General features: G+C 43.2%; 1 protein-coding gene across 1 annotated transcript in view; it reads left to right on the forward strand.

Annotated features, from left to right (window-relative positions):
• LOC102261761 (zinc finger protein 260) overlaps positions 1 to 7722 on the forward strand; it is a gene marked incomplete at its 5' end in the record, with an annotated part of 14124 nt that extends 6402 nt beyond the window's left edge. Inside the window, 2 exons of the mRNA XM_005865287.2 lie at positions 3730 to 3853; positions 4812 to 7722. Coding sequence (XP_005865349.2) covers positions 3730 to 3853; positions 4812 to 6886 — 2199 coding nt within the window. The remainder of the gene's footprint in view (positions 1 to 3729; positions 3854 to 4811) is intronic.
• Positions 7723 to 14765: the final 7043 nt, after the last annotated feature.

Below are 14765 nucleotides of genomic sequence, written 5' to 3' on the forward strand. Positions count from 1 at the left end.
TGAAAGATATTTTTCCATCCCTTCACTTTCAGTCTGTGTGAATCCCTTGTTCTGAGGTGTGTCTCATGTAGACAGCATATATATAGGTCATGTTTTTTTTTATCCATTCAGCTGCTTGATGTCTTTTGATTGGATCATTTAGTTCGTTTATGTTTAAAGTTATTGATAGTTATTTGTAGCCATTTTTATTTTTTGTGCCTGTGTTCCTTCTTCCCTTGTTATTTCTTCTTTTTACACCATTCCCTTTAGCATTTCTTGCATTGCTGGCTTGGTAGTGATAAACTTCCTTAGCTTTTTTTGTATGTGAAGATCCTTAGTTCCCCTTCAATTTTCAATGATAGCCTTGCTGGAGAGAGTATTCTTGGATTTAGTCCCTTTCTTTGTATCACTTTGTAAATTTCCTTCCATTCTTTTCTGGCCTGATGTGTTTCTGTTGGGAAGTCATTTGATAATCTAATGGTTTAGAGCCCTTGTACGTAACTTTCTGTTTCTCTCTTGCATCCTTTATGATTCTCTCTTTGTCCTGATCATTTGCCATGGTAATTATGATGTGTCTTGGTGTGGGTCTTTTCGGGTTCATCTTGTTTGGGGCTCTCTGTGCTTGCATGACTTTTTTCTTTTCCACATCAGGGAAGTTTTCTTTTTTTTTTTCTAAATATATTTCATTGATTTTTTACAGACAGGAAGGGAGAGGGATAGAGAGTTAGAAAAATCGATCAGATGCCTCCTGTGCATTCCCCACTGGAGATATGCCTGCAAACAAGGTACATGCCCTTCACCGGAATAGAATCTGGGACTCTTCAGTCCACAGGCCGAAGCTCTAGCCATTGAGCCAAACTGGTCAGGGCCAGGGAAGTTTTCTGACATTATTTCTTCAAATGGGTTTTCTAACTATTGTTCCTCTTCCTGTTGTTCTGGCACCCCTATTATTTGTATGTTGACCGTTTCATGTTGTCCCATAGCTCCCTTAGGCTCTCCTCCTGTCTTTTAATTTTTTTTTCCAATTTCAGTTCAGTTTGGTTGTGTTTTGCTTCCCTGTCTTCTAATTCACTAATTCGGTCCTCCACTTCTACTCTACTGCTGAAACATTACATGGTGTTTTTTATTGCAGCTATGTCATTCTTTATTTCTTCTTGATTCGTACATAAGTTATTGATTTTTTTCATCCATCCTGTTTATGAACTGTATGACGCTTATTCTGAATTCTTTTTCTGACATATTGCATGCCTCTGTTCTACTTAGCTGCTTATCTGGTGATGCCTCCTTTTCTTTCCTTTGGGGGTTTCTTTGTGTACCCATTTTTGATCTCCGTGCAGGGCCTGTTCCTTGGGTGGCAGTGGCTCCTCGGGCTGCAGTTGCCCATTGGGCCGTCACGGCAGCAGCTGCTTCTCAGTTGGCAGTGGCTCCTATAGTGGGTGCTGTTCGTAGCAGTGGTGGCTCCTCTGGCGGGTGGGGGAGGGCTGCTCACACAGCTGCTGCTCCTCAGACTGGGGTGGGCTGCTCAAGACGCTGCTGCTTCTCGGATGGGGGCAGGCTGCCCATGGTACTGCTCCTCAGACGGTGGCGGGCTACTTGTGTGGCTGTTGCTCCTTGGACGGGGGTGGACTGCTCACGTAGCTGCTATTCCTTTGATGGGTGCTGGCTGCGCGTGGCTGCTGCTCCTTGGACTGGGCGAAGATTTCTTTATATATCCTGTGAAATTTAGAGGTAACAGTAATGATCCAGATATTTAAGGGTTACAGTGACAATATCTTGTTAGGAGTCCTCTTATCAGATGTCTGGATAGCCACGACTCCTTTAGCACCCAGCTGGCAGGAGGCTCCCTGGCGCCCAGCAACCGCTACACACTATGGGCGAGGCCAGAGGGTAGAATGCTTGCTGGCCTAGCAATAGCCTCACATTCTGCACCAGGACTGGCTTTCATGCTGTGGCCACTGTTTGTGGGAGGTGGTTGTCATAAAGACAGAAGTTGTCATGTAGAGTGTGGTGGAAAAATAATCATTTTGCAGTGGCAAATACCTTCAAAAGATGAGTGGACCTGAGATTAATTGGAGGCCGAAGAGTAATTCAAATAACAAGAGTCTAGGTTTGGTACATACACCTTTTCTAAACTCTCACCAGGATGTTGTTGTGCCCCTCAGTGTGGCCTGGCTGTGGGGAGTTGAAGTTCGTTTTGTGGATTAGCTTAGAGCAGTGATGGTGAACCTTTTGAGCTCGGCGTGTCAGCATTTCCAATAACCCTAACTTAACTCTGGTGCCGTGTCACATATAGAAATTTTTTGATATTTGCAACCATAGTAAAACAAAGATTTATATTTTTGATATTTATTTTATATATTTAAATGCCATTTAACAAAGAAAAATCAACCAAAAAAATGAGTTCATGTGTCACCTCAGACATGCGTGTCATAGGTTCGCCATCACTGGCTTAGAGGCTTGAGTGAGACTCACTGGGCATGGTGCAGAGGGCCATCAGGGCTGGGACTTGAGTGAAGGTTACGTGAGGGATGTTGGCTGTGACTAGTGAAGGGACATCAAGTGCAGCATAACAGGAGGTCGGCTATGGATATCTGAGATCTGATTGTTGTTCTTAATAGTTGGGGTTGAAGGGGAAAAAAACAGTCATGGAGAGAGGCCTACATAGCACCACTCAAGGCTGCCACTATGACTGTGGACTATCAGAAACTGGGCAGTACTTGATCCTGATTCAGTTTGGCAACCATCCTCTGGACCACACATGCTGAGTAATAAGTAAAGGCCGGGAGATGAGTATGGGGGCAGGAGCTGTGGAAGTGCAGGTTTGAGAGAGGTGTGGTAGATGGAGTGATGTGCACTTGGAGAGGGAATGTGAATTCATGGCCACAGCACCATGACATTGACATAAGAGTGAATGAAGGAAGAGTCCATTTCTGGTGGTGCTTGGATGGAACAGTAAGGTGAATTTTAGGGTAATTGCCTGTAAAGAGGAGTGTGTGAGTGCTACATTCTAGGTTAAGAGCTTAGGTGCCATTTAACTAACTACCTGCTTTTTGTTGTTGGGAGTGACACACTGGTTGATGGGAATGAGATAGCATTCATCAGTGTTACTCAGGCTTGTAAATCTCCACTGGCATGGGTAAGGGTGAAGGGTAAGAGAGAAATAGATTATGGAGGTGGGGACCTATATTTTTGGAAAAGAGGTGATTAGGAAATAATATATCCACGCCACAACAAATTTGCACTACCTTTGAAGTTGTGCGTCTGGGAAAGAAGCTGTGTGAGAGAAGTGTTGTTCAAAGAACTATGAGCAGCAGATTGTGAAAAGTGATGGCCTCAGCACCTTGGGATTGGGGTCAAGCGGATGAAGTGCAATGCCATGTTTTTGGTGTCTTAGAGGAACAATCGGAGGGACTACAATGCTAAATCCTGATAAGAAGAGTATCAAATTACACTGTCTTTATGGCCTACATCCCTCACTAACCTATATTTTGACACCCACTCTATGGATAAGAGACAGTGGGGCATACATGGGAGGTCCAGAGCTCAGGTATCTTCTGTCTGCTGAACTGCCTTCATTGTTGTGGGAAGAAAAATATCAGCAGGAAAATAAGAAGACAGTGGCTTTCATGGGATGAAGGCCTGGTATTTTCTCGGATGTGAAGCGTGCAAAGAGCAGATGGGTGGGGAATATGACAGACATAATCTTAGGAGTGAATCTGATCATGGGCTATACTGTCCCCATTATGACAGGATGTGAACTTTGAGGACGTGGCCATTGCCTTCTCTGAAGAGGAGTGGGTGATCCTGGATGATGCTCAGAGACTTCTGTACTACGATGTGATGCTGAAAGTGTTTGCCCTTGTATCATCTGTAGGTAAGACCTTCACTTATCCCACCCAGTGTCCTGAGGTGATGACCTCTCTTTCTTTACACCTCAGGCGTAGCTTTCTCTCTCCCACAGCCAGAACATGGCCTCTGCTATTGTCCCCCACTGTCCTGTCAAATGTGCTGTGGCTGCCAGGGATGAGCTGGATGGGGAGCCCTGAGTAAAGGACTCCAGGAACATCCCTAACACCCGTAACCTCAAAAAGTACAGGAAGTGTCAGGGAGTCAAGAGCCTAGCAGTGAGTTTAATGGGTCCCAGCTTGCACTTTCTCTTCATGGGAGGCTGACAGTGTCCACATGCATGGCTTCTACTTCTGCCCTCTTTCTCTTGGTACGCGTTCTTGTGCCACATTATGGTCTTTACCTACATAAACCATGGGCTGTTTTGGTAAGGCCCTCATTCAAATGTATGTAATATTCTCTTCCCTGAATACTATAGCAAGCTGTTTAGCTCTGGCCCAGTGCAGACTACTCACTTCTTCATCACCTGTTCATCTGCATTGGTGCCTCTGCAGTAATCTGCAACGTTGACTTGTACATGTGATATGTGCATAGATGTGCTAATTAGTCCTTGAAACCAGCTACTCCTTTATTGAATTTTACTTGGAGTAAGACCTAAACAACTTCTTGCACAGCTCCCCCCCACCCCCCATCCCCGGTAAACAATATGTGCAGAATGCTGTTAGTTGAAGGATGAGCTGGAGATCCATATTCTCATCCATGTGGTGCTTGCCATGTTTGTGTCATATTTCTGGTGAGGCCTCCCTGTTTTGTGATCTTCATTAGCCAAGAAAGTCACAAGAGCCTCTTATTAATCCTTCCTGCTTATCTCTTATTTTCAGACAATTGCATGGCACCAATGTGTGATGTGCAACACACTTTTGCAATGGGACTTCCCCCTGCCACCACATTCAACATTCATTTCCTCACCATTTCTCACTTTTCAGGTTGTTGGCATAAAATGGAAGATGAGGAGGCCTGTTCTGATCAGCGAGTATGTATACAAGGCAAGTCACAGGTCAGGACTTCTAAGACAGCTCCAGTCACCCATAAGAACCATCTCTGTAAGCGGTGTTTCTCTCTGTTACAACATATTTTGCACCCGACTGGGTCACATGCAGCGTACTTTGAGAAGAAAGCCTTCTGTAGCGACACATGTGTTGGAGAATTCTGTTTCGGTGTAAACCCTCACCAGCAACAAAAGAATGAATGTGGAGAGGGGCCCTGGAAAGAAGCTATGGACGGGGCCTCTTTTGTGAGCAGGTGCAGCTTCTCCTTACCTTCGGTGCCTTCAACCAGCAGGGAGGTTGGGGAAGACGTGCAATCCAACTCACAGCTTCCCCAGCACCAGGCCACTCTCAACACTGAGGAGCTACACTGTGGCAGTGAGATTTCACAGGAATTTCTCAGTGGAAAAAGTCATCACCGGTGGGATGAATGTAAAAACGCTGCCAGCCACAACCTGAAAGTTGTTCAGTGTCAGGGTGTGTGTTCTGGAGAACTGATTTATGAGTGTAACAGGTATAGGAAAGTGTTTAGACGAAACTTTAATGTCATTCGACATATGGGAGTTCATACTGGAGAAAAGCAGTATCAGTGTAATGAATGTGGGAAGTTCTTCAGAGAAAGACCTGCACTCATAAGACACCAGAGAGTTCACACTGGAGAGAAGACATATGTGTGCAGACATTGTGGGAAGTCTTTCAGTTACAACTCTAACCTCAAAAAACACAACAGAGTTCACACAGGAGAAAAGCCATATAAGTGCAGTGAATGTGGGATATCCTTTCGTCAGAAGACCCACCTCATGGAACACCTCAGAGTTCACACTGGACAGAAACCATATGAGTGCAGACATTGTGGGAAATCCTTCCGTTCCAAGGCTAACCTCAAACAACACAACAGAGTTCACACAGGAGAAAAGCCATATAAGTGCAGAGAATGTGGGATGTCCTTTCGTCAAAAGAGGCACCTCACTGAACACCTCAGAGTTCACACTGGACAGAAACCCTATGAGTGCAGACATTGTGGGAAATCCTTCCGTTCCAAGGCTAACCTCAAACAACACAACAGAGTTCACACAGGAGAAAAGCCATATAAGTGCAGAGAATGTGGGATGTCCTTTCGTCAAAAGAGGCACCTCACTGAACACCTCAGAGTTCACACTGGACAGAAACCCTATGAGTGCAGACATTGTGGGAAATCCTTCCGTTCCAAGGCTAACCTCAAACAACACAACAGAGTTCACACAGGAGAAAAGCCATATAAGTGCAGAGAATGTGGGATGTCCTTTCGTCAAAAGAGGCACCTCACTGAACACCTCAGAGTTCACACTGGACAGAAACCCTATGAGTGCAGACATTGTGGGAAATCCTTCCGTTCCAAGGCTAACCTCAAACAACACAACAGAGTTCACACAGGAGAAAAGCCATATAAGTGCAGAGAATGTGGGATGTCCTTTCGTACAAGGGCTCAGCTCACTGTACACCTCAGAGTTCACAGTGGGGAGAAGTCATATGAGTGTAGAGAATGTGGGAAGTCCTTTCGTCAAAAGACCCACCTCACTGACCACCTCAGCGTTCACACAGGAGAGAAACCATATGAGTGCAGACATTGTGGGAAATCCTTCCATTACAAGTCTAACCTCAGACAACACAGCAAAGTTCATACAGGAGAAAAGCCATATAAGTGCAGAGAATGTGGGATGTCCTTTCGTACAAGGGCTCAGCTCACTAGACACCTCAGAGTTCACACTGGAGAGAAGCCACATGAGTGTACTGAATGTGGGATGTCCTTTCGTACAAGGGCTCAGCTCACTAGACACCTCAGAGTTCACACTGGAGAGAAGCCACATGAGTGTACTGAATGTGGGATGTCCTTTCGTACAAGGGCTCAGCTCACTAGACACCTCAGAGTTCACACTGGAGAGAAGCCACATGAGTGTACTGAATGTGGGATGTCCTTTCGTACAAGGGCTCAGCTCACTAGACACCTCAGAGTTCACACTGGAGAGAAGTGTTAAATGTGCAGGGAATGTTTCCTTTTATTCACTTAGAATAACAACACTGAAGGAGACTCTTTGCGACCTATTTTCCTAAATTTAAACCCCTTTTAATGGAACATACACTCTTCTAGATTCCTCATGTTTCCAGTACAGGTGAAGCTTAAACCATATGGAGGCCTGTTCTGATCAGCGAGTATGTATACAAGGCAAGTCACAGGTCAGGACTTCTGAGACAAGTAAAAGTGCATTGCACTTTGTAACATGCCCAGGTCTTCTACCCGATTGATTTGTGGCTGAAGAGATTTCCCCTCTACCACCTGGCTCACCTGAAGAGTGTGTATCAGTCCCAACCACTGCGTGCTCAGGGGAAATGTATTCTGTGTTGTCACTTGTGCTTGAGAACATTAGGAACCCTCCGCTCCTGACAGGATCTTCATTTATCTCCGAGGAGGTAATGCACCTGACCCAGGGTTCATACAGGGCACCTTCCTCAGCTAAGAAGTGCGGCCTCTGTCAGGGACATGTGGTTCTCACATTATGCTGTGATGAATTGTTTCAAATTCTGATTCACCAACCTGCAAACCGCTTTCTGTCCTATTTTCTGGTTTGTGATCTTTAGTAAAGGTATTTTTTCTTTAGTACCTTTAATTTTCTTGGTTATATTCACCCCCAGGGATGATTTTCAAGCACTATTGTGGTCTACGTTATATAATTTACAGATATTGTGTGGATCCCAACGTTTCTGTGCTTTAGGAGGGACAGCATAGTGCCAGGAAATCACTCTTTGACCAATATTGGCTTTTAGTGCATTGCTGCCCACGGCCTTGAAATAAAGACTGCGTGACTTTGTGGTTCTTATTTGCAGGTTTGATCCTGGCCCCTATGGAGCTTTGTAGGAGGCATCTAATTTTTCCTTCTCTCTCACATTGATGTCTCTCCCAATCTTTCTCTTCCTCTCCCCCTTCCCTTGCACTCTGTATGAAAATCAATGGAAAAATATCCTCAGGTGAGGATTACCAAAAAATCCAAACATTCACCCTGGTGCCCTGAGATGGGGCCTCTGCCGGCACAACCCACCTTTCCTCACTCTTTCCTGCCTTTTCCTGGGATGTTCCCACTGCAGGTGGGCTCACTGTGCCCTTCCCAGTGTTTGGCAGAGAGGCAAGGCCCTGGGAGGGATTTGGGTTCTGTGTCTGCCTGAGATGTACTGGCCAGGGCTCTTCTGTCTCCATCCAGAGGTCTCCCTGCTCCTCCCCACCCGCCAGGCACCTGGCCTGCTGCAAATGAACCTACTTCTGTATCTGGGAGAAGCCCCCTGATGCTATGGGCCCTGAAATCAGTTCACCTTTAGAAAATCCTGCCTCCCGCCAACCTATTCACACCCCTGAGACCCACTGGTGTTTACGTCTCTTTTTTTTTCATTTTAGGGATTATTTTGCACTTTATTAAAAATACAGCACAGCTCTACCCTACCCCCTCACCCAGCTGTCCTGGAGGTAGCATGGATTCTCCAGGATATGGTTTTGTTTATTTTCAATGGTGGGAACATTCTGTAATACAAGCATTTCCAGAAGGAGAGGATCGGTCTCAATATAATTCCACATTTGGAGGATGATTTGTGGTTGGTGTGCTCCCACCCCTAAGTTTTGCCTGTGCATGGAAGACCTGAAATGAGGGCATAGTTCCTGGATTCTGGGGAATAGTGTGCTGCTGGGGGATGCGGTTGAGGGGGCAGAGAGTTTGGGTGCCTGTGAACGTGTTCCTGCCAGCTCATGGTCCAGGTTCCTTGAGCAGGTGGGCTGAGGGAAGGCTGTAGGGATGAGAACTTGAATCAGGCTGGATGGAGGCTCAGCAGCCATGGGTGGGCATAAGGAACACATATAAAGACTGTGGCTTTGGATACTGTTGAGCTCAACTGTTTCAGATTTCCCAAATACAGAGTCCCCTGTCCTTGGGAACTGGCATCTAGTGGAGGACAGTACACAATGGACCAGGATACCTGTGAGAGGTGACAGCAGCGATGGGGGGAGGTGAAACCAGCGTTGGTCAGTGGGGGTCTTCACTGCGGAAGTCTGGGAAGGGTTGGCAGGCTCTAGATGGGAGCCTGCCCTGTGCATTTGCGAGCTGTACGGAGGTCACTCTGGCTGGTTTTAACAGCAAGGATCAGAAAGTGGTAAAAAAATAAAATAAATGGTGGCCGAATAGGCTGATGTATTGTGCATCTCGTCCTGAGCCAAACTGGAAATACAACTAAGTCAAACAGCACCCACTTGTTATTAACAAATTACATGCAGCTGAGCAGACCATTTACAATCAGGAAAGATGCCCAGGGAATGGCAAGAACTGGGAAGTGGACTTGACAGACACAGAATGAGGTGCCGTAAAAACTGACCCCACAGAAATACAAGGGACTGTAAGAAAATACTATGACGGACATTATTCCAACAAACAGGACAACCTGGACAAAAAGCCCATATTCTTAGAAAAATACAGCCTTCCAAAACTCATTCAGGAAGAATCAGAAAACCTGAAAAGACCAATAACTACTAACGAAATTGAAGCAGTAATTAAAACAAAACAAAACAACTCCCAGCAAATAAAAGGTCTGGTCCAGATGGCTTACCGAAACAGAGTTTTACCAAACATTCAAAGAACTAACAACTATACCCCTCACACCATTTCAACAAATCCAAGAGTATACAACACTTCCAAGCTCGTTTTACAAAGCCAGCATTATCCTAATTCCAAAACCAGATAAAGATATGGCAAAGAAAAAGAACTACAGGCCCTAACCAGTTTGCTCAGTGGATAGAGTGTTGGCCTGTGGACTGAAGGGTCCCAGGATCGATTCCAATCAAGAGCATGTACCTTGATTGTGGGCACATCCTCAGTAGGAGGTGTATAGGAGGCAGCTGATCAATGTTTCTCTCTCATCGATGTTTCTAACTCTTTATCCCTCTCCCTCTCTGTAAAATATCAGTAAAATATATTGAAAAAAGAAAAAGAACTACAGGCCAATATCCCTGATGAACCTGGACACTAAAGTCCTTGACAAAATTTTAGCAAACCAGGTCCAGCGATACAATAAAGACATCAAACATCATGACCAAGTGGGATTTATTCTGGGGATACAAGGTTGGTACAATATTTGCAAATCAATAAACGTGATACAGCACATACATAGATTGCAAGACCAAAAAAATAAATAAAACCAGATTGTAAAAGAAATCACATGATCATATCAATCAATGCAGAAAAAGCATTAGACAAAAATCCAACACCCTGTTTGTTTTTTTTAAATAACTCAGCAAAGTGAGAATAGAAGGGACATACCTCAACATAACCAAGGCCATATATGACAGAATTACAGCCAACATCCTACTCAATGGGCAAAAATTAAAACCATATCCCCTAAGAACAGGAACAAGACAGAATATCCGCCTTCACACTCTTGTTCAAAATTGTACTGGAATTACTGGCCATAGTGATCAGAGGAGGTCACTCTGGCTGGTTTTAACAGCAAGGATCAGAAAGTGGTAAAAAAAAAATAAAATAAATGGTGGCCGAATAGGCTGATGTATTGTGCATCTCGTCCTGAGCCAAACTGGAAATACAACTAAGTCAAACAGCACCCACTTGTTATTAACAAATTACATGCAGCTGAGCAGACCATTTACAATCAGGAAAGATGCCCAGGGAATGGCAAGAACTGGGAAGTGGACTTGACAGACACAGAATGAGGTGCCGTAAAAACTGACCCCACAGAATTACAAGGGACTGTAAGAAAATACTATGACGGACATTATTCCAACAAACAGGACAACCTGGACAAAAAGCCCATATTCTTAGAAAAATACAGCCTTCCAAAACTCATTCAGGAAGAATCAGAAAACCTGAAAAGACCAATAACTACCAATGAAATTGAAGCAGTAATTAAAACAAAACAAAACAAAACAAAAAACTCCCAGCAAATAAAAGGTCTGGTCCAGATGGCTTACCAAAACAGAGTTTTACCAAACATTCAAAGAACTAACAACTATACCCCTCACACCATTTCAACAAATCCAAGAGTATACAACACTTCCAAGCTCGTTTTACAAAGCCAGCATTATCCTAATTCCAAAACCAGATAAAGATATGGCAAAGAAAAAGAACTACAGGCCCTAACCAGTTTGCTCAGTGGATAGAGTGTTGGCCTGCGGACTGAAGGGTCCCAGGATCGATTCCAATCAAGAGCATGTACCTTGATTGTGGGCACATCCTCAGTAGGAGGTGTATAGGAGGCAGCTGATCAATGTTTCTCTCTCATCGATGTTTCTAACTCTTTATCCCTCTCCCTCTCTGTAAAATATCAATAAAATATATTGAAAAAAGAAAAAGAACTACAGGCCAATATCCCTGATGAACCTGGACACTAAAGTCCTTGACAAAATTTTAGCAAACCAGGTCCAGCGATACAATAAAGACATCAAACATCATGACCAAGTGGGATTTATTCTGGGGATGCAAGGCTAGTACAATATTTGCAAATCAATAAACGTGATACAGCACATACATAGATTGCAAGACCAAAAAAATAAATAAAACCAGATTGTAAAAGAAATCACATGATCATATCAATCAATGCAGAAAAAGCATTAGACAAAAATCCAACACCCTGTTTGTTTTTTTTAAATAACTCAGCAAAGTGAGAATAGAAGGGACATACCTCAACATAACCTCCTAACCAAGGAGGTAAAAGACCTATGCTCCAAAAAATAGAGGACATTGAAAATAGAGATAAATATCAACCAAGGGACTTGTGTGCATGCATATAAGCATAAGCAATGGATACAGACACCAGGGGGTGAGTGGGGGTATGGGGGACAATGGGGAGATAAGGACACATTTTTAATATCTTAATCAATAAAGAGGAAAAAAAGAAAATAGAGATAGAGGAAGATATAAACAAGTGGGAAAATATACTGTGTTCAAGGATTTGCGGAATAACATCATTAAAATGTCGCTATTACCCCAAGCAGTCTACAGATTCAATGCCATTCCTATTAAAATACCAAAGGTATATTTCACAGACCTAGAATAAGCACTCCAAAAATTTACATGGAACCAAAAAAGACCATCCCATTAACCATTGCAACAAAAAATTAAGATATTTAGAAATAATCCTAACCAAGGAAGTAAAAGACCTATGCTCCAAAAAATAGAGGACATTGAAAATAGAGATAGATATCAACCAAGGGATTTGTGTGCATGCATATAAGCATAAGCAATGAATACAGACACTAGGGGGTGAGTGGGGATATGGGGGACAATGGGGAGATAAGGACACATTTTTAATATCTTAATCAATAAAGAGGAAAAAAAGAAAATAGAGATAGAGGAAGATATAAACAAGTGGGAAAATATACTGTGTTCAAGGATTTGCAGAATAACATCATTAAAATGTCCCTATTACCCCAAGCAGTCTACAGATTCAATGCCATTCCTATTAAAATACCAAAGGTATATTTCACAGACCTAGAATAAGCACTCCAAAAATTTACATGGAACCAAAAAAGACCCCAAATAGCTGCAGCAATCTTGAGAAAGAAGAACAAAAATGGAGGGATCACAATAGCAGTTATCAAGTTATACTACAAAGCCACTGTAATCAAAACAGCCTGGTACTGCCACAAGAACAGGCATGTAGTTCAATGGAACAGTATAGAGAACCCAGAAATTGACCCAAGTCACTGTGCTCAATTTTTGACAAGGGAAGCAAGAACATACAATTTAGACAAGAGAGTCTGTTTCATTGTGTTGGGAAAATTGGACAGGTACATGCAAAAAGATTAAACTAGACCACCAACTTACACCATACACAAGAAAAAACTCAAAATGAATAAAAGTCTTAAATGTAAGAGGTGAAACCAAAAAAAAAGTCCTAAAAGAAACCATAGTCCATAAATCTCAGATATCTCTCATAGCAATATTCTATATGTGACACGGCACCAGAGTTAAGTTAGGGTTTTTCAAAATGCTGACATGCCGAGCTCACAAGGTTCGCCATCACTGTCCTAGGACAATGGAAACTAAGGAAAAAATAAACACGTGGGACTACATGAAAATAAAAAGCTTTTCAAGCAAAAGAAATCATTAGCAAAACAAGAGAGTCTATTACATGGGAGAACATATTTCTCAACGATACATCTGATAAGGGGTTAAGCTCCAAAATATATAGGAAACTCACAAGTTAACAAAAGAAACACAAACAATCCAATTAAAAAATGGGCAAATGACCTAAATGGACACTTGTCCAAAGTGGACATACAGAAAGCAAAGAGATCAATGAAAAAATGCTCAGAGTCACTAACCATCTGAGAGATGCAAATAAAAATGAAAATGAGGTATCATCTCACACCTGTCAGAATGGCTACCATCAACAAATCAAACAAAACGTGCCGGTGAGGAAGTGAAGAAAAGGGAACCCTCGTACACTGCTGGTGGGAATCCAGACTGGTGTAGCTGCTGTAGAAAAAAGTATGGAGTTTCCTCAAAATACTAAAAATGGAACTTCCATTTGACCCAGTAATCCCACTTCTAGGAAAGTATCCCAAGAAATCAACAACACCAATCAGGAAGAATATATGCACCCCTATATTCATAGCAACACAATTTTCAATATTTAAGATTTGGAAACAGCCCAAATGCTGAGCGGATTAGAAAACTGTGGTACATCTACACAACAAAATACTATGCTACTATGAAAAAGAATGCTTACCATTGGCAACAGCATGGATAGATCTGGAGAGCATTATGCTAAGTGAAATAAACCAGCTGGAGAAAGATAAGTTATCACATGATCTCACTCAAGGTGGACTCTATCTAATGAACAGCATAAACTGATGAACAAAAATAGACCCAGAGATATAGAAGCATTGAACAGACTATCAAACCTCAGAGGGAAGGCCGGGGTGGGGGGTCAGGGCAAAGAGATCAATAAATGAACTCATAGGCGTATATTCATAACACATGGACACAGACAAAAGGGTGGTGAGGGCCTGGTTGGCGGGGGGTGGGGGCAGGAGCAGGCTGGAAGAGGTTGATGGGGGAAAAGGTAGACCTATGCAATACTTTCAACAATAAAGATTTAAAAATCATAAAATCTAAACTAATAAAGGGACTATGCTAATTAGACCGGATGTCTTCTGGACATCCTTCTGGACAAAGCCACAGTGTCAGGGGCTGAGGCAGAAGCGGTTAGGAGCGATCAGGCAGGCAGGGGAGCTAGGGAGCAATCAGGCTGGCAGGGGAGCAGTTAGAGGGCAATCAGGCCAGCAGGGGAGCAGTTAGGGGGTGATCAGGTCAGCAGGCAGAGGTGGTTAGGGGCAATCAGGCAGCCAGAGGAGGGCAGTTAGGGGTGATCAGGCAGCCAGGGGAGGGCAGTTAGGGGCGACCAGGGAGCAGGGTCTAAGGGGGATGCATTTGAACTTAAAGGGTCAGAGGGTGTTAATGTGCTAGCTTTTCTCCAATGTCATATAGGTGATCTTCGAATTTAATAAAAAAAAATTGTTTTGATATAACAGATAGTCCTCAGGTTACGTCGGACTCGACATACATTGTTTTGTGGTTACATCGCTATCTCCCATTTATTTATAAATATTAAAAAGTTCCATCATTTAGACGTATGTACATATGTGCTTTATGGTTGTCTTTTATTTATGTACCACAAGTAAAGGTCAGGAATTGTTATCTTTTTTAAAAAATGTATTTTATTGATTTTTTACAGAGAGGAAGGGAGAGGGATAGAGAGTTAGAAACATCGATGAGATGGAACCATTGACCAGCTGCCTCCTGCACACCTCCTACTGGGGATGTGCCCGCAACCAAGGTACATGCCCTTGACCGGAATCGAACC

This window comes from Myotis brandtii, unplaced genomic scaffold (genome assembly GCF_000412655.1).
Source record: "Myotis brandtii unplaced genomic scaffold, ASM41265v1 scaffold2026, whole genome shotgun sequence".
In the NCBI taxonomy this organism is placed as follows: Eukaryota; Metazoa; Chordata; class Mammalia; order Chiroptera; family Vespertilionidae; genus Myotis; species Myotis brandtii.